This window comes from Lutjanus erythropterus, chromosome 21 (assembly GCF_056507025.1).
Source record: "Lutjanus erythropterus isolate fLutEry1 chromosome 21, fLutEry1.hap2, whole genome shotgun sequence".
Lineage (NCBI taxonomy): Eukaryota > Metazoa > Chordata > Actinopteri > Lutjaniformes > Lutjanidae > Lutjanus > Lutjanus erythropterus.
The window spans coordinates 19,498,223-19,523,088 of NC_139337.1; the positions used below are offsets into that span (position 1 = coordinate 19,498,223).

Genomic DNA, 24,866 nt, shown 5'->3' on the forward strand with positions numbered 1-24,866 from the left:
AACAAAAATCTGAACTATCAATTTCATTCTTGAGGAAAAGAAAAAACTTGCCAAAGAGATCCTGTGTAATATAACTACAATGAAAGCGAATGATTTACACTGTGGTTCATGAAACAGCTTTTATGCAAATGGCATAACAGGGGACAGCTGCACAAACTCAGTACAACAAACAGTAATTAACATGTAGAGCTGGTCATCTCTGGCAGAGATTTTGACAAAAGTAAGCAATGTAAAGAGGACTTGGTAAACAAACATTCAGTTCTGCTAACTAAGGTGATCACCAGTATTTTTCAAGTTTTAATCTGGATTTTTTTTTGTTGAAATGAGCTGGAAGGATTTCTGTAGAATAAAGATTATGGCACCATCAGCAACATGACAGATGCTAACCCCAACTAAAAAACATCATGTTAAAAAAAAAAGCCCAATAGCTGATATATGTGTTGATGATTTGGCATAATCAAATTGGAAAATACTACCTGAAAGTCATGTTTTAGACTGCTCACTGCCAAATTATTCTTGTTTACTTTGTCAAAATAAAGTTCTCGTAGCTTTGCTGAGACAGCATGATCAACTGATTGTAATTAGTGTGCTAACAGTTTCAGTCCACAATCTGCTGAAGTCCCTTTGTGGGATGGGTAAACAGTCCTTGTCATACCAGAGGGGGACCGAGGATTGAGACCATACCTCTTAGAACCTCGCTTCCTGAGGAGGGAAGAGCCGCGTCATCAACCAATTAAATAGTTAATGTAAAAACTAAGGTATATTCTCAAAGAGCAGGCGTCAGTCCTGAACTAAAGTGCTGCAAATGAAATGAAATTATGGTAAGATAATAATAAAAATTCCCCCTGGTCTGCTGCTGGACAGATTCCAGGGTTAAATAGTCTTGTTTTTGTCTCGTCCAAGTCTGTCCACTTGTCTCAGTGCGAGGGAAGACTCCAATTCCCATGCTTCCATGGGGTTATTCACATCACACCAGAGGTGGGAGGCAGTCAAAACTCTTCAGGATGGAGCCTGTGCAGGTTGGAAAAGTCCCATTTCTGGATAGAGGAATGCATGATATGAGATCCAGGAGGAAACGCAAGCAGCCTGGTTTGTCGCTGACAAGCTCCGCCCCTCAGCGACACAGTCAAGTTCTTATTTGTCCATCTGTGGACACTTATCCGATGGCTGGAGAGAGGAGGTGAGGGGATTCAACCTCCATTTTTGGGTTGATTAAGTGCCTTTTGTAGAGGTCAGTTGAGTCCTTGGGTTGGGACTGGCCACAAGGCCCCGCTGTGGGCAGTTCAGTCCAAAGACCACCGTCAAACATGTGGTCAACGTCTCATAGTCAGTCCAGTGTTTAGGTTAGATCATTCTTCTCTATGTGTGTGTGGAAGGAGGGTAAAAATCACGTCCATGTTTGTCTGTCTTGCGAGTCATTAATGCTTCAATCAGACAAGCAGTGCAGTCAAACTCCCGCTTCATCAGAGATGGGGATTGCCAATCCTACAGGAACGTGGAGAGGTGCTTTTTATTTGGGATGAGCCGGGGAGGAAATCCAAAAAGTAAGACGGGGGACAATTTGCTAGTAGGGGACGCCGGGGCCCGGGCAGGTGGGTAGATGGGGGTTCAGGCGCAGAGGTGAGCTCAGCGCAAGACAGAATGATGAGTGCAACCTTCACAAACTGGCTGACAAGACTGCAGAACTGGACCCACGCTAGACGTACGTGCACACACACATGTGCTCCCGTAATGTTACATTTTTCATAATCATGATAATGATTAAATCAACCTCTCTGACGATGAGGATGGAAGAGGAGGAGGGGAGCCGAGGGGTTGTCGTAAACCCTTGATCGTGGCAGTGGGCAGAGAGCAAGAGGAAATGAGCAGAGGTGAGGATGAAGGTGGAGCACGGAGGGAGGAAGGGTGGGGAGGGTTTAGCATTATAGCTGGAAGCCTTCCATCGGGGCCTCGCACTGTTGGAAGAGGAACTGCTGCTGCTGGAGGTCGACGGCAGGAGCCAGAGACGGATCCTCGTCTTCAGTGTTAAAGTAGCGCTCGATCAGGTCGAAGGCTTTCTGATAGATTTCCTGGTTCTCGTGCCCCTGCAGGAACTCCAACTTGTCCAGACCTGAGAAGAGGGAACAAATGTAGTAAGTGATTAGTCTATTGACAGACAAGTGCCAGCAATTAAAATAATTAATTGTTCATTTATCAATTAAATGTTAGTGTCCAGCGTCTCAAATATGAGGATTTTGCTATCACTGTAAATTGAACATCTTTGGTGCCACCTTGGCCTTTGGGAGACTGTAATGGGCTTAAAAAAAGAAAGATAATAAAATATAATATCAAATAAAATAATTAATTTATAAAGTATTAAATAAAGAATAAATAATAAAGAATTTGTTAATGATTACCAAATGATTTGCAAACCTTTAAGAAAACATGATTCAGAGATGGACAAGATATTTGTAACAATTACATTTAAACATTATTACCCAATGCCCAATAAAAAACAAGACATTACATTTAGTAAAGTACAAAAAATAGGCAGAATAAAACACCATAAAGAGACAAAAACACATTATTAAAGGTTGTCAATCAGTTTGCAAATAGTCTATACACATTATTTAGATGTCTAATTTGAAGTTATAATTAATGATTTTAATAACTTAAATACTTCCATACATAACTTAGGTACGTTACTTAAGTTCACACATGTACTGTAATATACCTATTTTAACCCAAAGTTCGATCTTTTCCTAAACTTACCCAAGTACTTTTGTTACCTAAGCCTGCCCGAGAAGTTTGTGCCTTTATTTTGAAAGTCATCCAGATGTTACAATTTTTTTTATTGCTCTGGATGGTTATTGCAAAGTTGCAACTTGTGTTTATAAAACCTATAAAACTTTTAACAGTAAAGTAAGTGTTAACAAAAGTCTAATTAACTAAGAATCTACAATTTTTAATGACAGTTATTATAAAGTATGACCATAATGATTGGTGGCAGAAATATATGTGTAAAATATGCATGTAAAAATGATGACAAGGTGTGATATTTGCCAGGGCATCTCTGTTCCACCACAGGGTTTCGTATGTTATGACATATTCTACCTTTGTCAAAATTTAAAAGCACCTGAGATTTGGACATCACACTTGGCTATACTGTGACTTCCCTAATACTCTGATTCCTTGTCCAGCCCTAGTTCTGTGTCACCCTTGCATCCTATTCATTAAAGTGTATTTTTTACAGGACTGATAGAGAGCTGAACATTATGATGTTACAGTGAAGCTGCTATAGTGAGAGTCCTCACTAACACCTAGAAAGTGGAGCACATTACACTGGTGCTTAAATCACTGCACTGCTTTCCTGCGTGTTAAAGGATAGATTTTAAAATCCTATTACTTGTCTACAATGCATTAATAGTCACAGGCCTAAATCCATCTTAGGTTTACTTGTACATTAGCACCCAGACCACTCAGGTCATCTGGTTCAGGCTTCCTTGGTGTTCCCTGGATCATAAAACCAAGAGAGGTGAAGAAGCTTTTAGTTTCTCTGTTCCCCACCTTTTCCCCACACATCGTGCGTCCTCCTGATATTTAAGGTCTGCTGAAACTGTCAGCTCATTCAAACCTGGGCTTAAAAATAATTTACTGCAACTTTACTGTAAAGTAGATACATAACTTCTTGTTAAAATGTTCAAACTATTCATGTTAACTTTGGATTTATGTTTTTTGGTCTTTAAAATGCAATTTCCCTAGTCTTTTGCTATTTATCTGCTTGTTGCCTATTGTTTTGATTGGTTTATTTCAACATTTTCTTGATGTCTTATATTTAAAGTACTTCTATGTCCCATTAAAGCACTTTGAATTGCCTTTTGTCCAATGGATGCAATAAAAGTAAACTTGCCTTTGAACTTTTGGATATAAATTGTCATCACTTCATCATTTTATCCTATTGCACATTTCTGTGAAATGTCATGAACAGCATATTAATTACTGAGTTCTGAGCAGTAATTGCTTAAATGTAAGCATATCACTTTAACTGTATGTGCGCATAAACTTACCATAAGCCTCTTCAATGAGTGCACAGTAAGGGTTGATGCCTCCTCCCCTCTTGGCCTCCAGTTCTCCCAGTCGCAGGATGTTCTCCAGGCCATTTAGAGCCACCTGAACTATTTTGGAGTCCATGAGTGTGAGCAGATCACACAGAGGTTTTATACAGCCGAGATCCACTAGGTGCCTGAAGGGGGCAGTACACAAGCACAGATAGGGAACACAGCTTGTTACTCATTCTAAGCAAATAAATGTATTCTGCTTAACAGTGGGTAAAAAGCATAATCAATAAACCACACCTGCATAAAAAGATAAAACCAAACCACAGCCATTACTACACCAGCTGCAGGAAAGTCTCCACTGAAGGATTTATACCTGTGTATTTTTATGAGTAATAGCTCATTTAGAGTTTTTTTTGTTTCTGTCTGTTTTAAAATGCAAAGTTCACAGCCTTAAAGACACCTTAAAATTCTGAAACAATGTCCTAAATAAGGAGCAACAGAGCTGGGATGTATTTTTATGAGCATTAATTCTGATCAGAGGAGCCAAATGCTAACACTGTATCGTTTATGCTTTTAATATGTCATCCATTTGAGAGGAACAGGCCACAGTTCAGTGGAGATGAGACCTTGGGTATACTATTGTATACTGTAGGCTACGGGTTTTTTCTGCACTGTATGTTAAACTAAATCAGAGGTCTTACCTAATTTGCTCTGCAGAGCCCCCAGAGGTGGCGTTGGTGATGGCCCAGGCTGCTTCCTTCCTTGTGCGAAACTCTGCTACCTGCAGGATAGTGATGAGAGGAGGCAGCAAACCGGCCTCTATCACCATCTGCAAAGACAGAAAAAGCCTTGATTAGATGAAGAAATGCACGTGTCAAGTTTTTAAACCTGTAAGATAACAGGTAATTCTATGGGATACCACGCGAACACACACACACACACACCTGTATTTGTGCTCGGTTCCCTGCGGTGATGTTGGAGATCGTCCAGCAGGCTTCCTTCTTGATGGACTCCTTGGGGCTACTCAGGAGGTGAAGTAGAGACTGCAGCGCTGAACAGTTCAAAATCACCTGAGCAGCCACACAAATTACACACAAAGTCAGTAGTCAATTACCTTCTCTAAGTATAACTGTGTGTGTGTTTGCGTGTGTGTACGCTGCCATTACCTGTGTCTGTAGATCATCTCCAGTGACTATGTTCCCAACAGCTCGCAGTGCAGGAGATACCACCTTATAATCAGAGTGCCTGGAAGAAAGTAGAATTGTAATCTACAATGACTCAAGCTGTTGCTTCTGAAGCTTCAAAATAACATGAAATGTTTGTCCTTCAGTTTGATGATGGTAGCAAAACAAGCACTAACTCATTTAGTGAACATTCTGCATTATTTTTTAACTCTAATAATATGGAACGGGCAAACAAAACCAGATGTTGTAGTTGAGGATGTTAATTTCAAAGGAGAACATGTTGGCTGTAGTGTTGTTGTAAGAAAAGTCAGTTTTTCAACTTAACATGTTTCCTTAATCTCTCGTCACATTTCATGGTAATTTTATGATTTTGCACTGTGAATATATTACTTATTTCTCCTTTAAGTGTATGCTATAGTTAGAATATTTTCTGTGTTCTGTAGAGTAAAATTACTGATTTCTCCAATTAAGTCTGGTTGGTTTGGAGAGAGCAATATTTGGCTTATATAATGGCGGTTTCCTGTCGCAAAAGGCTGAGTGAGGTAACATTCTAAATATAGCGTGCACTGATATTGACTTTTTTTAGATGGCCATTTTAACTTTTGTTGCTGACCCTGTCCACAGCAGTACATTGCTTAGCTCTTCTCTATTCTGCTGCTCCAAACCGGGGGCCTGCTGACTATCACCTACTATCTACTAACTATCCCTTTAACAGTGAGCTCATGGTATTTTCCATATGGAAATACACAGGAACTTGAAGTGTAGTGTGTTCGCTCCTGACTTTTGCAGTTTTTCACAGCTGGTAATGCATTAGTCAAACTCGAACACTGTCGGGGAATGTTCACGACACACCCACACCTGGATTGTCACACCCGATACAGTTGTAATGAATGGTACACATGGGACATTCAGTTACTGTCAACGTGAAAACACAGCTCTTCTCCTGCAATATATATCTTAGTTGTGTAATCTTTTAGAATTGTAGGTATATAGTATGTGTTCAAAGCCTTACATCAGTAGCTCCACCAGCCTGCGACAGACTCCAGAGTCAATAACAGCCTGGATTTTGTCATTTGGGCCATCAGATAGGTAGGAGAGTGCCCAGCATGCATCAGCCAGGATGTCTGTGTCATTGACGAACAGCAGCCAAGACAGCACACTGAGACATGGGGACACCTAGGGGAAAGAAATGGGACAAAGAGACGTGGTGGGACAGAACATGTTGGTGTTGAGTTCAGTTTTCCAGGTTAGATATAAGCAACTTCATACAGCTTATGACCTTGTAATGTGAGATATGATGTACTTTAGCAATGTGAGAGGTGTGCTGTTGCCATAGTGATATGTTTATCTTGGCAAATTACCTTAGCAAAGTCTGGAGGTGGGTTCTTTCCTCTGCACAGGTTTGAGAGCGCCCACACTGCATTCCTCATCATCGTTAGACGATTCTGCTTGGCCAACAACCTGAAAACAGAGTTTAACCGAGCATGTTAGAGGATAGAGGAGCAAAGTTGCTCTTCTTTATTTTCAAGTATAAGAAGACTTGCAGGGTTCATACAGCTTTTTAGTAGTAAAATTTCAAGGTACTTAAACCAGAATTTCCAGACTGCTGAAGCTTTTATTGTCACATCTAAATTGTTATTAGAAATGTTATGCGAAAAATAAACTTCACAAAATTCCTTTATACCCACAGCAATCAAAGTATGCTTATTTTACCAGCTGCTCATATGAACTTTGATTATATGTTATTTAATGCCCACTAACTTCTAGAGGAAGGAAACAACTAATAGCCAGACTTATCTGGCTATGAATGACAACTATGATAAGGGCCTTCTTTGATTTCAAATATTTAAAGATTTTTGGTTTACATGAGTGGTTGTGTAGATGAAACACCATATTATGATGGAAAATCAAGCATTTTTAAAGGAGCCTATTCAAATTAAAGCATATTTAAAAATAAAGGAGAAATATGTAATATATTTTCTTAGAACCATAAAATGACCATGATGTGCCATCAGTGATTAAAAAAACATTTTAAGTTGAAATAGTCACTCTGTTGACAACAACACTACAGCCACAATGGTCTGGAACATCTGTTTATGTTTGCCTGTTCAACCCATTTAATGTACCGTGTATTGGTCCAATTTGCTATTTGGACTGCAGCACTCATTTTTGAATGCTACATATTTCTCCTTTAAGCATTTTCCAATCTTTCAAGACTTTTTATGATCTCTGGATAGAGGAGGAAGACAATGTGACACTGAGTGGCTACTTACTGCACCAAGGAAGGCAGGATGTTGCAGTCAATGACAAAGTCTCTGCATTCTGTGCTATCCCCTGCTATGTTTCCCAAGGCCCACACTGCCTGAGGGGCAAAGCATTTATTCAGGTTAGTTCATAAAGGACATTAAATTCTACAACATTCAATGTCAAGACAAGGTTTTATTTAACCAGGCAGGTTATCTACATATATGTTGTTATTTACACCAGTTTTATAATGGAGAAATACAATAAGAGAAGTTTAAGTGATTGTCAACAGGAAGACAATTGTCTCACAAACGGAAGTGATACATCAGAATCAGAATCTTCCCTACCTGTTCCTGTACGTCCTCGAAATCCGAGCTGAGCATTTCTATGAAAATGGGTACAGCTCCTGCCTGGATCACCACCCGAGTCTGGTGGGATGTACCTGATGCAATGTTGGTCAACACCCATGCAGCCTCAAACTAAAACAACAGTCAAAACATTTATCATTTAGTGATCACAAGGGTTAGATTTAAACTGTTAAATTTTCTCCAACGGCACCACACACAACACATGCATGTTTTTCACATTTATTGTTAGTGCAGGAAGAATTTAGGGCTGACCCAAATTCTACTAAGTTTCTACAATTGCCATAGTAATCAATATCCAAATCGGTTTCTGATTGCTTCATTTTTGTTTTTATAAAGACAGAAAGGAGATGTTACATTGACTGCACTGTAAAAGAGCAAGAAATTAAGCTCATTTGTGGTATTTGATGATGCCTCACTTCCTGCCCCCATCTTTCATTAGACTCTCAATTACAATAATAGCCAAGTATGTAAGTAAATACGTTTGATCACTCACAAATAAGCTTAAAATATTTACAGGTATTTCTCACTTAAGTGAAGCTCTAGGGCCCCCAAAATTATATTCAGGACAGCCCTTGAAGAGTTTGTAAGAAACCAGCTTCCTAGCTTGGTCAGCCTAAGCACACCAGCACTGTTACAAAGACATTTTGAGACAATGTACCTGCAATGTGCAGTTTTCTCTCCTCTTCAGAAACTCAACAAAGCGCTCCACCACCCCTGCAGTGGCAATGACTTCATCGATGGGTGGGTTGGGTTCTGTGTGAGAAATCGTGGACAATGTGACAAAAATTAATATAACAAAATTTATCAAAGCATTATCTTAATATCAAGAGATTCAAATATTTACTCCAGTATTGAAAATATGATATAGTGCTCATTTCATACATTTATTACAGGTGAAAATATGGATTTTACTGCTGCAACAAAGACAAGTGTCAGTTTTTGAGAAGAGATTTATTGAAGAAACTTCCAGTGTGACAGATTTACTTTGTTGATAGAATGTATGCATGAAACTATGTATAAGATCCCAGACAGAGAGGATTAAATTGTCATCCAGCCATTGTTAAAAAACAAAAACAAAAACACAGCTGCCACTCTCATGAACTAAGGTGAAAATTCTCTATGAGGAATAATAGTAATCTACGGCACCCTTACCTTTAGAAAGGAGTTTCCTGAAGCGCTGCGTGCCTATTAGCTGCTGCTCAGGAGAGCTGGAGAAGATCATTTGAGTCATATCTTCAGAAATCACCCCACTCTGCACAGCACAAAGACACAGGTTTGATAAATAACAGATGAAATGCTGTCACATCCAACTTCATGGGGTTAGTGAACGTACATGAATACCAGGATTCTTTTTGTTAGTAACACCAAATGGTTTGAAATATGTTTCTCTTCTTACCATAAGTGGGTCCATGTTGTTAGCCTGGGACTCCAGGTAGCCACTATCGGCCATCCCATCGTCCTCTGGGATACCATCATCCTCCACTGTGGCAACATTTCTCCTCTTAAAAAGCTACAATGAAATAAAATATAAATAAATGACTATGGTCTAGTCTGTGCATATTTCCTCTTCACCATTACACTACTTGGATTAAAGCATGGGTTCAAGTTTATGCCCTAACATTTGCAACACTGACATAATTTTGTGACAATTAATACTGTTTATGTTTAGTGGTCACAATGCTGCCATGGTTTGGCCAAACTTTCCCCAGAGAGCAGGAAACTTTGGAGGCACTCAGTTACCACCACAGGTACCAGGGTCTAAATTAAGTTCCAGGGACATTTTACTATTTAATTTACCCCTAAAAAAGTCCCTACTAGGCAGATAGTATTTTGGGGGTGGGGAGATTTCTGTTTGGTCAAATACTCCCATCATTTTATTTCACCCACCATTTTTATGAATCTGTCACCAGTTAGTTTTTTGTCCATGGTGCTTCAACACATCATCAGACTTACAGAAGAAAGCACACAACAGAAGGACCATGGATCATTGTTGTTGTACAGTTGTTCAAAAACACGGCATGTAAAAACATGTTTTGGCAGAACTGTATTTCATTATGGTCATGCCAATAAAGTATCTTTCAAACTGAATAGAAAAAATAGCCATTGCTTTTAGATACATAAGCAGACCAACTACCCTAATCTTCATAGGTCTTTTAACAAAAGTTCCTTGAAAAGTAATTCCTGGGACTGAAAGTCATTGGGCAGAAACACAGTTTTACCTTGAGGACAGTTCTACTTCCACAATAATGAATGTTAAAACCCATCTTCTGCTGAGTCGGATTGAATGATTTCCTCCATACTCCACTCACCTGTTCATCCTTCTTCTGTTTGCGGAGCTGTAGACCTTCCTCTTCCCTCCTTCTTCTCATCTCATCTGTGTTGAGGGACTTGTTCTTGTAGCTCTTGAGTCGTGCATTGTCCTTACCCTGACTCATTGTGTAGCCTAAGAAGATGCAGAAATATAGGTTGTAAGAAAATAACTATACACTTAAGTAGCGTGATATTATGTTTTTTGATACAATGTCTATTCTCAGAAACAGTGCATTGTGATATTACATTATCTGTTCACAGATTCATAGTATGATAGTAATCAATAAGATACAAAATACACATCCTTTTCTGAGTGTAAGATTTATTTAATCAACTCTAGCAGCACATTTATGTGAAACATAAATTCGTGAAGCACAAACAATAAAAACTAACAGATTAATAAACAATAATACTCTAGTTCAAAACAGATTCTCTTGTCTGCTTAAAAACCCATGCAAAAAAGCACACGCAAAACTTACATTATCAGTTAATACAATTTTATCGGTTTATAACTGTAATTAATGAATAACATCCCTAGTTCATTTTGCATTGTGTTTGAGCCCCCAACTGCTGCAGAGCAGAGTTGTTATCTGTCCTCACTCTTCTGATTACATACAATTTAAACTTTTTTACCCAGAGTTTATGCAAGTGATTGAGTGTTCTGTACACTATGACAATTTTTCTCAAACTAGATTTAAAGCATGTCAATAGATCATCTTGTTTATAGTATTGCCATATAATGACTCGCAATTCCTGTATCGTGATATATGTCGTATTGACTGATTTTTGTCAATGCACAAGCATGATGTTAAACAGACAGACTCGGATGAGGTTTAAATCCTACTTTACATCACAAGATGTATAATTATGCGTGTATAAATGTATGTTTGGCCACAGTTAATCAGAGTCAGCTGTGAGTAGGGCATCCATAACCAAGTTTCTACATTTATATTAACATAAAGACCACAGAGGAAATCACAAACTAAGGTAGCCACATTAATAACGAAACTTCAACTGTACTTTGCATATCTAAACAGGGCATCACTTCTGTCAGCAATCAGTTCAACAAATGAGGGCATCTAAGGATACTAGCTAGCCTGTTAGCTTTATGTGTCTTTACACTGTTTGTTTGATGAGAAACCACACATTATCTAATGATCCAGAGTGCTGCTTCCCCATATCGGTTTACAAATCAGCAAAACACAACACAATATTACATTAGCAGAACACAGGTCCACGGGAAGACTACACCTCAGCTAGCTAGCCAGCTAGCTAATGTCATAGTCGTTGTTAGCGCTGCCGAAAGCTAGCTGCTGGCTAAAAGCGGCTAGCTGAATTAGCTAACGTTAGCTCTGAAATGCAACCTTAACGTTAGCTCACGCGACAGCCCAATATTTCAAAGGCGTTACTGAGATTGAGAATTAAATTAGCCCCTGATCATAAAACGATAATATACACAGACTCATAAACATGTAATGATTTTTATCTGACCTGTCAAATCGGGCTCTTAATCCCCTGCTTCACTAGGCCACCGTTTGTACAGCCGTCGCCGGTATGGTACTGCGCATGCGTGATATTAAACGCCCCCACCCCTTATCCATGAAGGGAACCCAAGATTTTCAAAATGCACGCGAGATTTGTACAAGTTGTTTCTTCATTGGACACGTCGTACAAGCTACCTGAATTTTAAAATCTGACAACGATGTAATTAAGATCTGCAAAGTTTTAAGGACAGAAAGCTCCTGGCTAGGTTTGGGGAAAGAGCACAGACTGGTTTACAAAATAGTCTCTCTCGCGAGATCTTTCGCGGGTATAGGGTTCCCTTCTAGATATGACCTCCCTCCATCATCCCCACAGCTTCCCCCGCATTTATTTACTCCGCCCCACCCACGTGACGCTTCTGCTTTGTAAATAAATAGAAAAAACAGCCCCCACCGTCCCACAGTATGACCAAAACACATGTTGTACACTTGCTGTAAACGTGTTATACACAATCATCATATTTGTCAACACATCCAAAAAAAATAACTGTGCCGAGGACAACTTAAAGGAGGACTGAATGCAGTCCCATAAATGAGCAAACAGTGTACCCTACAGGTGTGAGCTGTATGAACCTTTAACAATGATACTGTTTTTAATCGGAGCAGACGGTCTGGCGTCAGTTGTCTTTCGATGGCCACATTAGCACAACCAGCAGAGGTGGTAGACAAATATTAAGTGAATTTATGAACTCTGTCTACACTTTTAAGATTAAAGATTGTTTATATTCCAGATTACTATGCTCTTGAATATTTTATTAACTTAATTATTCTATATGCAAAGTCTTTAATTCACAAACAGAAAATTTCCAGATCACATCCTGAGATAAAACAACTTTTCACAGAACTAATTTCCTCCTTTCTGTATAAGCTAACTGTTCTAATAACTGTTCATCACATTGTCTAACTCAGTCATCCTCTCCTTATGTTTCCTTTTTCTTTTCTCATTAAACTTAAACTGTATATTAGTAAATAGTAATGACAGCACCAGGGAGAAAATTGCAGCAATGATTGTTTATTTCTGCATATGACAGCAAAGCCTTCAAATTTATTGAATCCTTGGAATAAATATTTTATCATTTTTCATGATCATATATTCTTGACAAGAATTGTTTCAAACATTTACACAGCAATCAGATGACAAAATTGTAAGGTTAAAACGTAGGCACACAAAATAATCAGATGAATAATTTTCATTAAATCTTCTGTTCCTCTCTGAAGTCATGCAGCTTTTTCTTTATTTTTTGTCACTTTTATTTCTGCATACTGCATTAACTCTGTCTTGACCCTTCAGCATTTTAAATTCTACATTTTGGAGTCAGGTCAGTTTGTGTGCACTGATTGCTGACAATCAACACATTAACTCTGTGTAACCCTTTTCAGCACTTAAAGCACAACAGGTGCAAAATATGGAAACAAACAAGGCCCATCACCCCCCTGAAACACACACACACATTTGTCATAGTCATTCTTTATTTTATTCTGTTGTAAATCTTAATTCAAGCTTTTTCAAGTTTTGCTTCTGAGTTTTGGATGCTGGTATGAGGGTCAGTAACTAGTATCATAGCACCTGTCTCAAGGGGTCAAGGTCATTTATTATTTGGAATTTATTTTCGGTCAGACATACAGATTAGTTAATTATATATACTATAAGTCTACAAATTCAGATACAGAAATACATGGCCTCTTATAAATTTTGACAGTTGCTTGTTGTTTGTTGTCACTGTGCAGGAGTCTCCTTGCAATCAGATAAAAAAAAAAAAAAGTCTGTTTACATTTTCAAAAAGTAACACTGAGTCGAACCTTATCCAGTTAAAAAGATACATGATATTTTTTTTCTCCAGATAATTTTATACTTTGTGGTTATTATGAAGGAAACACCACCACCTTTATCCACAAGAGTCTCCAAAATCAACAAACTATGTAAGTTTCTTGTAGCTTTATACATTTACGTTGCCATTACTATTACACAACACGTTTTTTTAACAATGAAATGGGAGTTGTTACTTCACACAGATAAATAGAATAGGATAAAACATGTAACAAAAGAAAATAAACAATAAATGCTGTTATTTCTAAACATATTCTACCTAATCAAAAGCAATATTCTGTTGTCTGTGTTGTTGTTGTTTTGTTGTCTCTCATCTATGAATTACAATGTTTCTATCTGTGTGCGTATTTGAATTAGATAAAATAGACTTGACTGACAAAGTACAATAAAATCAAGTCAGTTTCTAGATTATATTCTGGGTCATAATAACGGCACGCGACCGGCAGCCCAAATGACTCCAGAGATAAAAGAAAACAGCACGAGTGGGGTCCAGACACCTCTCGTCGACTTGTCTCCAGCCTGCAGCATCCAGACATTGTTGCATTTTAAAGCCAGTTCAGATGTTATATATATGATACGCTCCAAACCAAACTGACGCACAAACTCTCAGCGCAATTTTTCCTCTAAACATGACAGCAATGCAAAGACAAGTCCAGAGCGCCCTGGTCTCTGACGGGGACTGCGCCTTCGACATGTGGCACGACTACATGAACCTGGGCAGGCTGCTGGAGAAGCTGTGCGACCGGCGAGAGGGGGGCCGCAGAGACACCGAGGGGCCCGAGAACGAAGGAGCAGCAGGAGAGGGAGGACCGTGGAGACGCATCCAGAGCTCCCGGCGGGGGGAGCGCAAGAACTGCGCAGAGACCGGCTCAGTGAGCAGCCTGTCGGACACCGGCTGCAGCGGGACTTCTGCAGACTTCTGCCGCTTCTGTAAGCAGAACGGGGAGTCTGCGAGTGTGTACCGGTCACACAAGCTGAAGTCAAGCGACGGGAAAGTCGTCTGCCCCATCCTGTGGAAATACACCTGCCCCATCTGTGAGGCCACCGGAGACCGGGCGCACACGCGGAGGTACTGCCCGCAGGCGGAGCGGCATGAGGAGGCTGTCAGGAGGCTGCAGACACATTCCAGGTTCTGGTAATTTAAATGGACACTTAAAAAATCCGGTAACACTGAAAAGACTGTACATAATTACCATAAATATTTTGGCCATGTGTTCATGTTTACACACACTGTTGTTGGTTCTCAATGTACACAGAAATGTGCAGTTTTTAAAGCGAAATGTTTCATGTTTTGACGTTTTTATAATATTTGTATGTGTTACTGTCATGATGCTGCAGACAGTCTGCTCTGTAGTGTAGTTTCATCATTTTAATGTTTCATTACCTAACTGTCCAATGTTAAAAAACAACAACAACTTGTTATCAAACCTGTAAAAACGTGAAAAGGTGTCAATAATTACTATTTTGGAAACTTCAAAACTAAAACAGACTGTATAATTATTATTATGGTTTTTATCATGTTTTTAATAAAAAAATAAATATGAGAAAAGTTATTAATGCTGCTGTTTTCTTGTTGTTGAAGAATTCTGAACCATTTTAGCTAAATGTTAAGATATGGATAACTGTGCAGGACAATTGCACACATGTTGTAGTAGGCTACACAGCGTTTTTTTTCCCCCACCCAATGGAAAAATATAAATAATTTTGTCTTGTAAAATGGATAATTTCACACAGATTTAGGATAGAAGCAGAACAATTCACAGGATGGTTTCACAATATACAGATATTACTGCAAGGGTTGATTGCATGAAGAGATAGGTTGGATTAATAAAATATATAGAAAAACATATATATATGTATTATATCATATGAAAAAAGGATGGGATGGATAAGATGGATAAATAAGATATTAAGATATATTTCCAAAAATTATATTCTGTGAATGTTGCAAAATATAGATGTAAACATTATTGTTATAAATCATTAGCTGTCAGTTTGATCATATTAAAATTTCAACCAGTTGGCTACTGCTGAGATTTCTACATTTGTTGTTAAAAATTCATATGATCCTGCTATTATATGTTGCCAAGTATCTGCACAGTAAATACATGAACAAAGACTAAATTTTCGCTATAATCGATGGGGCACAAGCATGAATAAGTATATATGATTGAAATTTGAAAAACTCAAAATGCAAAGTAAACTTCAACACTTGAGTCAACTTGCCAATGAAAATATAAATAGGCGAATGTACTACAGCTTTATTTCACAAAATAATTTAATAAATTAAACCAACAGAAGCCAAATAAGGTAACTCCTACAAATTGTGTACATGTTTACCGTCATCTACTGAAGGTAATACACTCACTATGGATAAGTACCCGCAACCCCACAAAATACTGCCCACTAGTGAGTGTTGATTTGTTTAATCTGTTTTAACCTGAGTTCATTAAATATAATGTTGCTTTTCTAAAGGTAAAATCAGTAGGATTTTTTAAGGTGTTCATAAACGCACCAGAAAGATGCCAAGACGACAAATACTGATATTTTGGGTTGGTCTAGAAAGTTATGAGCACAGCTGTTTTTTGTTTTTTCGAAAACATTGAAAAACATTGCATATTACACCTTTAACCAAGAGTTCACATCTTGACTACTGTAGGTCAGAGAGGGATGAAAGAGGAGAATGAGACCCAGTGGTGGGAATATTCAGATCCTTTACTTCAGTATGATACTTTACTACATGTTTGGACCCATTGTCATTTAATCCATCCATGAGCTACTCTCTGTTCACGTACCTATTGTACAATAACATCTCAATTAGTAATAAACATGTTAAAACTTTTTTGTTGTCATTTACCTGCAGAAGTTGTGTGTAATTTCACATGTAGACCCTGAACACACCACCGTGCCCATGCTACATTTTCTCCAGCTGGCAGCGGCCCAATATTTCATTAAGCTCTTAAGATTATGATGTTCAAAGTTTTTATTCAAACTCTCACCTGGCACAAACCTGATGCCACAAACTGATGTGATTGGATGATAAAGACCTGTTACCAAACATGACGACTAGGACAAAGTCCAGCTTTTATAAATGATCATAATTATGAAACTCGGTTATGTAGCGGAGACTCATTTCTTTTTCTGATTCTGATTCATTCATCCATTTTAAGACAAAGGGCACAAGGAAGTGTGTGAACTTTGGCGACATACAAACATGTACACGTGCTGAGGGGCCATAAAAGCTGCACAGTTACACAACCTGCTCTTTTTAATGCAATAAAAGCCCCTCCTCAACTGCAGTATTTGAGCTGCTTTCATCCAAGAACTCACAATAAACGGTACGTCAGCTGCATTTTTCTTTTATTTCTGCCTATATTTATGTCAATATAAATTAGTATGTTTTGTTTTTTTACTTTATAATGTGTGTTTTAATTTGTAATATTTGTGTTTTTAGATAACGTGACTTCCCACGATGGCAAAACACAGCATTAGCCTCATGACTGTCATGGTGCTGGCACTGCTTTTCTTCATCATCACAATGGTGTTCACGGCTCTGGCTGGGCCTGGAACATGTATGTTTTAATGCTCTATTTATACATGTTACTTTGTAATGTAAGATTTAGTTATTCAGTCTAATCCTGTGGGAATATTGTTGCATTCTTGTGTCAACATTTTGTGTTTTTTTTTTGTTGTTTTTTTTTTTTTTTTAACAATCTTTTCGGATCCATACTGCATCTCTTCAGCTTTCTGATTTTTGGTTTTTTGACTTTGTGTCCCCTAGATCCATTTTTGGAGTCCACCGGTAATATTTCAGATGAGTTTGTAACTGAGATCACGCCCTCAGGATGGACCTTTACCATTTGGTCGATTATCTACGTATTTCTGGCTTCAGTGTTGGTCTATGTTTTCTCCGGCATCTTTAGAAAGTATGTGTTTCTTATATAAATACAGCTGCACTGATAGATAAAAGTTATCTTATCTGGTGAAGTATACATTTACCTTTCTGTGATTATTTTCTTCAGGAACGCCTATGGTTTCATCTACTGCAGCCCTGCTGTTTTGCCACACGGATTTTTTGTATTTTGGTGTTTGAATCTGACCCTCAACACTTCATGGTTGTTCCTGTGGGACAGAAGGTGAGATGGGACATTTTTATTCGTACAAAGCATAATTTTCAAATCAGTCTGCAATCTATTTTGTTGTATTTAGAGACCATATTTAGTTAATTGTTTGCAAGCAACAATACCCTTTATGTTGTTGTTGTTGTCTGTGCTTCCATCATGGTCAAAAGATTATCAAAGATTAGACGAATGATAGATGAATGGCTGACACTGATCACATAAACAGCAATGATATAATTAGTTGTGCAACACTGCAAGTTCCTGGAAGGTACTTTTAGTGGAAACCCAGCTTAAGTCACTGAAGAGCACCACAAATTATATATTTCAAATATTCTAATTTTTATCCTTTTCAAAGGTTGATGCCTGCTGCACTGGCTTTCCTCATCTTAATCGCCTTGACTAACTACGCTGTGATATTCTTCTCCTGTCTTGGTCTCCACAACTATGGAGCATGGCTCAACAAATACCACAAGGTAGACCTGTGGCTCCACCGTGTGTTGGTCAGTATGGAAACTCAACTGCATGTTTAAGTTTATTCTCCTACGTAACGTTTTTCTTTTAATAAATATCCTGCATGTATTGTCTTCTCTGTTGTCTCTCCTGCAGATTCAGAATGGTGTGGCCATATATGCCACATGGACAACTATTGCATCCCTACTTAACCTGACCATTGTGCTGACTAAAGATGCAAACATGTCCCAGACAGACGCTGCCACCCTCTCGCTCTCTACTTTGACTGTAGTTTTGTTTGTGTGGTAAGTTCAAATAATAAATTCTGCTTTATCTTTAATAAGTTCATAAAAACACATTTCTGGACTAGATGTGTCACATCTCTGACAGGTTTATGTTGGAAAACTCTGTCCTGGACAAACATGTGAGGTACATTCTCACCATTTACCCTGTTGTGATCTGGGCACTGACGGGGATATTTACCAAAAACTACAACACTGCAGAGCCTACTCGCAATAACATCTTCATTGGTGAGGAACTTAAACAAACATCTTAGTCAATTCATAATCAGTTCTTAATCTTACATCACTTGGGAACAGGAAATTATGCCTGTATATATTAACTGCTTGCAATAAAAAACAGATGGTATACACACTAATGGTTCCCCCTGATTTTTCTGTCCCACTACAGTTGCACTGTTGGCTGTAGCCTGCTTCATGTTTGTCTCACGGGTGGTGTTGGTCATCTGGAAGAGCGTCAAAAAACCATTTTACGACGATGTCAGCCCAGAGGTCATGTCTCCGATGGAGATTGCTCAGAAGCAGAAAAAGATATTTAAATGAGAATATTGAATTAATGTTTTTATGTTTCTGTGTCCATACAGTGTTGTTTCTATATGAGATGTAAGTCTAAATATTTGCATTTATTGTAATTTGTTACTTTTAACTTGGAGAAACTATAAATGTAACATGGACTGAAATAAAGCTGCAGTCCAATTGAAGTTGCGTATTCAAAGTGGAGTAACATGCACAATTTATTGTTAATTTACCTGTATTTTATTTGCAAATATGAAAAATGAGGGCTGCTGTTTGGTTTTGTTCATGCATTTTGAGTTTTGTTTTGTATACTGTGAAAAATAAATGTTGTTTCCCCTCAATTTAATACATGTATGGTATGATTTGTGTATGTAAATGATAACAAACACATAGAGTGTTAAATTAAACAGTACAATAATGTTAATGATACTGGACAGATAAAATCATATGTAAGATCCACATTCTGCCAATCATTCCCATAAAGATAAAGCATGTTTGATATTTGTGACTGACATTGGCAACTGATACCATCACTCGTGTTTCACCTGAAGAAGACACAGACCCACAAGTAAATAAACAACCGAAGAAGAATAGCAAGCAAAGAGGTGCGTGGTGTGAGAGAGGCACTGGACGACTGAAATGGAGGAAAATCTGAATGAACTGTGGCAAGAAAGTGAATTCCTCTGCAACATTAAATTAGAACCACAAAACTTGCACTTTTTTTTTTTTTTTTACTTTTTTCGGCACAAACGTCACTTTCTTAAACAGTTTTGGTCTACTCCAGTACAAATGTGAGGTACAAATATAAGACAACACAAGGATGTGATATTCCCACATTCTCACCTGAAAAATATTTTTTTCCACAGAACTTTATGTCTAGACTTTCATAGACCAACATGGTTTTAAATGTCCATTTAGGGTGATAGGACAATGTGCATTTGAAAGGTATATAGAAAATACTTGTGCAGCTGTTTGGCTGACTGATTTCTGACCCTTTTTATGGCTCTTTTCTGACAAACTGATAACTTACACGAGAAAATGCTCTGATAAGGAGATCTTTACAACATACACACATTCACATCCACCTATAGTAAAGGCAGCATAGAGTTTACAGTGTGTTTGATGTCAAGTGCATACTTATATTTCAATTCTAATTGGAGTTTTCTCATCTTTACATATTTATTTGGAGTAAAGTATTTATATATATTTGTTTATTATATTCGTGTAATTCATCATGCATGATATCAACTGTTTTACAGTTCTGCAGTGTGGGCTTTCTTTCATAATCTAGCAGAATTTCACAAAGTAAACAGATATATGTTGCTACACCTAATATTATTAACAATAATATTATTAAGATTTACAGTTATATTCTGATTAAAATAAAATCAATCAAAATATAAGTCATTCTTTGAGGAATCTCCTATGTGAATGAATTTCATAATTACGGATGAGGTCAAATGTTGACAGTCTGTTCTGTGATTCACTGGACTGTGGCAGAAATGTATACAAGATAAGAGGTGCACGTGGTGCTTCGAGTGGTCGTAAAACTTCCTCTTACACAACCAGTTGTTGTATAAAAAAGGCAGTCCCCCCTCTGCACATTTACCCTGGCTCTTCACACTGAGACAGGTACGACTGGCTTGATTTTATCGACTTCATCATGTGGGCACGATCTTTGCTTTGCTGGCAACATTTTATTATTCTGGATGAAGCTCAGCAGGCAGCGGTGGCACGAGGACCTTTCTGTGGTTACACAAGAAGTTTTGAAGCTTGATTTGAATTTTCAATTTACTTCAGCTCTTGCAATTTGAATTCTGAAAATAATCTACTTGTGACAGATTCTTTTTAACTTTGTAAGGCCTCGGGGATCACAGAGAGGTCAGAGGTCAGGTTCAGGTGGAGGTCAGCACCAGTGAAGTTGGAGGCACAGAACTTTATTTCCTCCTTCGGCCTAAAATACTAAATGCCAAATGTGCCAAAGAATTCATCTGTAAATGGGGATCCACCAGCTCCAACATGTTGAAATAAGCTCTGTGTGGTTATGTGCATGTATTTTAACTCCAGAAGTGTTTCTCTTCAACAGTAGACCATGATGGCAAAACACAGTCCTGGACGTCTTGCTGCAATAGTGGTGTCTGTTGTCGGTTATGCAATAAGTTTGGTGTTCAACGCGCTGTCTGTGGTTGGAATTGGTAAGTCAAAGCTTTGTTAACCTTTATTTCTTTTTTTTAAAATTTGTCAAGGTGTTATGTAACATAACGAATGGGCACTGGAAGATTGAGCAATGACAAATATTAGTTTAAAGGAATAGTTCAAATTTTTTGAGGTGGGACTGTATGAAGTACTTATCCACAGTCAGTAAATTACCCACACTAGATGGTTTCGACACACCCCCGGTCTGGAGAAGCAGCAGAAATGTACTGCTGAGGACAGGGTCAACAGCCCACTTAAAAAAAAAAAAAATCAGTGATGATGACATGCTAAATCAGTGTAAATATTCTAAATCTAGCGTGCACTTAAATTGATAAAGATTTTTCTATAGAAGGGCCTGTTTTTAGGTAGCTAGAATACGTCTTGCTGCTGACCAACAACAGTATATTACTTCCTACACTGTTACTCCTGCTGCTTCTCCCACTGATAGCTAATGTAACACTAGCCAGGTAACTAGCTAATCTACATCAATCATTGGCTACCTGCTTAGTTAATTAGCCAGTTAGTTGGCTAGTGTTTTGTTTTCAACACAGATGAGCCTAACATCATAGGAAAGTACAGGAAGCAGGCAAGGAGAAAGCTGACTGAGGTTTTGCCTGGTACCAAGCTTCCTCAGCTGTCATTGGAGTACAGAGCAAAAAGGGGTGTGGCTTAGAAAGGGTGAAGACACTGAGGACAGGTACATCATACAACCCTTCCTTAACTATTCCTTTAACCTTTCCATTCTCCATTTCGTCTCCCCAGGTCCTTATGATACCACTACAGCCAACGTGTCTGCTGTGTTTGACACCCAGATCACACCTTCAGGATGGACTTTTAACATCTGGAGTGTCATCTACATCTGGCTAACATCAATGATTGTCTACATCCTCACTGGACTTTGTAGAAAGTAGCGGCCAACTTTTTATATTTTCTTGTTTACGACCTTAAAATGTAGTAAACCTACATGGAATATGAAGCACAAATAGCTGTTGAAAAGTTGAAAGATCAACTGTGGCTCTTTCTTGTAGGAATGGTTATGGCTACGTTTACTGCAGCCCTGCAGTGTTGCCTTATGGATTCTTCGTTAGCTGGTGCTTCAATCTGTGTTTTAATATCGGCTGGCTAATTGTTTGGGACAGAGGGTAAGAGTCTCCATTTGGAGCTTTTGAATGGTTCCTCTCATTACTCTTTTTTAAATTTAGGTGGCTGTTGCACATATTTTATGTCTCACTTCATGTTTCCTGCAGCCTAATTTAAACTCTAAAGTGTTTTTCTGCTTTTACTTTCCCTCATTAAAGAATTATGATTGCTGCAATGGTTTTTCTCGTCCTGGTCATCCTCACAAACTACTCGATGATCTCCTTCACCTGCCATGGACTTCATATTTATGGACCCTGGCTCAAGAAATACCACAATGCAGAGCTGTGGCTCCTCCGTGTGCTGGTTAATATGACAAATACACAGTATTTGCATCATTAGGTTTATATGTTATGATGTTAATCTTGCATGTGGCGGGTTACATGAGTCTATTTTGCTCACATAATGTTGTTTAAATGTAAATGTTACGATATCTGCAGGTTCAGAATGGTGTAATGATATACACAACATGGACAACAATTGCAACACTAATCAACCTGGCGATTGTACTGACCTATGAGGTAAAGATGGACCCAACAGACGCTGCCACCATCTCGTATTCTGTTCTGGCTGTTGTGTTGCTCGTGTGGTGAGTGTTCTTCATTTGACAAGTGATGTGCAAAATCCCCAGTGAGATTCTGAAGCCAAGTGTTTGCACTGTGTGTTTCACAGGTTTGTTCTGGAAAACTCTGTCCTTGACAAACACGTGCGCTACATCCTCATCGTCTACCCTGTTGTGATCTGGGCGCTGTCCGGAAACCTGGACAAAAACTTTGATGCTGAATCACCCAACCGCAATGGCATCTTTATTGGTAAGACTCTGAAGAGAGCTCTGTGGTAATAATCTGTGATAAATGTGTGATAATTTCTACAATCAACTTGTGAACATCACTGCAACAGAATTTCATCAGACTGAATTCCAGAAACATGACACTGAAGGCATCAGACTTAAAGAAACTGTTAAGCTTCTTTTTAACATGACATTAAACAACATATGTGTTTGCTTTTGACTCTGCCCATCATGAGACTGTTTAAAGTGTGTCATGAATTTTTTCCAGTGGTGGTTCGTCTACATTAGCAACAAGTAAACTAGTTAACTAGCTAACTGCTGTCTGTCCATCAGCTAACTCTGTAAATAACCTTGGCACTGTACCCTGTCATCACACTAACCTTATAACATTAAATGACATCTTTATGACAAGTCCAATATGTAGTGCTTTGCTTGGGGTCAATGAAAATATTCATGACACACTTATCATGGTCCCAATGCCATCATAAAAATTCATAAAGTCTCCCTCATGGAGTCATGACATGGCTATGACTATGCAAATGCAGTGTTACTGCCACTTTTTAGTAAATTATATCCACAGTAAAGTCAGTTTAATTTGGTTAATTAATTACTTTTGAATGTCACTGTTTTATGGTGTTAACTCCTGTGCAAAAATGCATCTGGGGACATCTAAATCTTTTAAAATCTTAAAAAGTTGTACTGACTTGGTTTTCTTCTCTGCAGCCGTGCTGCTGGCTTTAGCCTCTGCTCTGTTTGTTGTTCGGATTGTGTTGGTGATTTGGAGACACGTCAGACAGCCGCTGTACACAGACGTCAGTCCTGAAGCCATGGAACCGACGGTGGTTGCTGAGAAGCAGAAAAAGATATTTCGCTAAACATTTTTGTGATGTAACGTAGCTGGACAGTTATTCAGTATTACTTTGTAGATGAGCAAAGAGGCAAATGTTTTAGTTTGTAACTTAACAAATCTCATCACATTCTGATCACAAACTTTATGATTTAAAATTGCACACTTAAATAATGTAATAAGAAATACCTTTTTTCAACTTTGGCTGACTGATCTCTGAACCTTTTATGACTCTTTTCTAACATATTTATTGCTAACACAATGCATAAGGCTCTGATAAGGAGGCTATTACAACACTTGCAGGGTGCACAACACTGTAATCATCACCTAGACAAGACTGTAAACATTTCCCAGAGTTTATACTATGTTTATTTTATGTCAAATGCCAAATTATATTCCAATGCTAACTGTAGATTTCTCATCTTGACATATTTATTTGAAATAAAGTATTCATGCAGTTTATCGTGCATGACACCAACTGATTTAAACGTTCAACCGTGTTGGCTCTTTTTTTTTTTTTTATAATGTGGCAGATGAACAAGAATATCACAATTCAGATAGATGTATGTTGCTGTTCCAAAAACTTATACATCATGGAGATGATCAAATGTTAAATTTACAGTTACTACAACAAACATGAAGGCTATTATGAAATGTCAAATCACTGTAAAAATACTACGGAAAAAATAAATAATAGAATTTATATTTAAGTTTACATGTCTCTTGTAGAATTTGATTTTCTGTTTGTATTGTTAATGTATTTTATTTTTTGTTGTTGTTGTTTTTACTATGTTCAATGTTTCAATATGATCGACTATAATGTACATTTCTTTGTAAAATGTAATGTTAAAGAAATGCAATCAATAATAAAAACGTATATGTTATCACGATTAACCAGTAGGGGGAAGCAACGCAAAGCCCCGTCTGTAGGCGCCTGCCGGTAAATTACTTGTAGAAGAAGAAACTCTCTGTAGAAAAGTTCTGATTCCCTGAGCAGG

General features: G+C 38.1%; 4 protein-coding genes and 1 long non-coding RNA gene across 5 annotated transcripts; 3 read left to right on the forward strand and 2 right to left on the reverse strand.

The window, feature by feature from the left end:
- Positions 1-105: 105 nt before the first annotated feature.
- On the reverse strand, positions 106-11,790 carry kpna1 (karyopherin alpha 1 (importin alpha 5)). Its single transcript, XM_084710371.1, has 14 exons — positions 11,635-11,790; positions 10,143-10,276; positions 9,230-9,343; positions 8,986-9,085; positions 8,492-8,586; positions 7,813-7,944; positions 7,495-7,583; positions 6,583-6,682; positions 6,234-6,397; positions 5,204-5,282; positions 4,982-5,107; positions 4,739-4,866; positions 4,047-4,222; positions 106-2,110 (listed from the first exon to the last, which is right to left on the reverse strand). Exons 2-14 carry the CDS (start codon positions 10,266-10,268, stop codon positions 1,923-1,925), a joined length of 1,617 nt encoding a protein of 538 aa, XP_084566497.1. The 5' UTR covers positions 10,269-10,276; positions 11,635-11,790; the 3' UTR covers positions 106-1,922.
- A 2,200-nt stretch (positions 11,791-13,990) lies between these two features.
- On the forward strand, positions 13,991-14,993 carry nanos2 (nanos homolog 2). Its single transcript, XM_084747465.1, has one exon. The coding sequence runs from the start codon at positions 14,142-14,144 to the stop codon at positions 14,649-14,651; it is 510 nt and encodes a 169-aa protein (XP_084603591.1). The 5' UTR covers positions 13,991-14,141; the 3' UTR covers positions 14,652-14,993.
- Positions 14,994-16,191: 1,198 nt separating this feature from the next.
- LOC146307574 (uncharacterized) lies at positions 16,192-19,053 on the forward strand. Its single transcript, XM_084710324.1, has 7 exons — positions 16,192-17,084; positions 17,294-17,438; positions 17,535-17,648; positions 17,989-18,133; positions 18,240-18,388; positions 18,474-18,613; positions 18,774-19,053. Exons 1-7 carry the CDS (start codon positions 16,985-16,987, stop codon positions 18,923-18,925), a joined length of 945 nt encoding a protein of 314 aa, XP_084566450.1. The 5' UTR covers positions 16,192-16,984; the 3' UTR covers positions 18,926-19,053.
- On the reverse strand, positions 18,773-23,850 carry LOC146307575 (uncharacterized). Its single transcript, XR_014768932.1, has 2 exons — positions 23,726-23,850; positions 18,773-18,896 (listed from the first exon to the last, which is right to left on the reverse strand). It is a non-coding gene; the product is annotated as an uncharacterized LOC146307575 (long non-coding RNA).
- Positions 20,516-24,031, forward strand: LOC146307576 (uncharacterized). The gene is made up of 7 exons (XM_084710323.1): positions 20,516-21,093; positions 21,857-22,001; positions 22,123-22,236; positions 22,393-22,537; positions 22,672-22,820; positions 22,904-23,043; positions 23,745-24,031. The coding sequence occupies exons 1-7, from the start codon at positions 20,991-20,993 to the stop codon at positions 23,894-23,896; spliced, it is 948 nt and encodes a 315-aa protein (XP_084566449.1). The 5' UTR covers positions 20,516-20,990; the 3' UTR covers positions 23,897-24,031.
- The last annotated feature ends 835 nt before the right edge of the window (positions 24,032-24,866 follow it).

What these genes read in the sequence shown, in the direction of transcription:
- kpna1 (XM_084710371.1), bottom strand. Translation starts at nt 10,268, where the DNA reads ATGAGTCAGGGTAAGGACAATGCACGACTCAAGAGCTACAAGAACAAG. An exon ending in TCGAGGACGTACAGGAACAG is followed by an intron (nt 7,584 to 7,812) that starts GTAGGGAAGATT and finishes TTTGCCCCTCAG; the next exon opens with GCAGTGTGGGCCTTGGGAAA. An exon ending in GAGATGATCTACAGACACAG is followed by an intron (nt 5,108 to 5,203) that starts GTAATGGCAGCG and finishes GTGGCTGCTCAG; the next exon opens with GTGATTTTGAACTGTTCAGC.
- nanos2 (XM_084747465.1), top strand. Translation starts at nt 14,142, where the DNA reads ATGACAGCAATGCAAAGACAAGTCCAGAGCGCCCTGGTCTCTGACGGG.
- LOC146307574 (XM_084710324.1), top strand. Translation starts at nt 16,985, where the DNA reads ATGGCAAAACACAGCATTAGCCTCATGACTGTCATGGTGCTGGCACTG. An exon ending in TTCTCCGGCATCTTTAGAAA is followed by an intron (nt 17,439 to 17,534) that starts GTATGTGTTTCT and finishes TATTTTCTTCAG; the next exon opens with GAACGCCTATGGTTTCATCT. An exon ending in ACTGTAGTTTTGTTTGTGTG is followed by an intron (nt 18,389 to 18,473) that starts GTAAGTTCAAAT and finishes CATCTCTGACAG; the next exon opens with GTTTATGTTGGAAAACTCTG.
- LOC146307576 (XM_084710323.1), top strand. Translation starts at nt 20,991, where the DNA reads ATGATGGCAAAACACAGTCCTGGACGTCTTGCTGCAATAGTGGTGTCT. An exon ending in TGTGGCTCCTCCGTGTGCTG is followed by an intron (nt 22,538 to 22,671) that starts GTTAATATGACA and finishes CGATATCTGCAG; the next exon opens with GTTCAGAATGGTGTAATGAT. An exon ending in GCTGTTGTGTTGCTCGTGTG is followed by an intron (nt 22,821 to 22,903) that starts GTGAGTGTTCTT and finishes TGTGTTTCACAG; the next exon opens with GTTTGTTCTGGAAAACTCTG.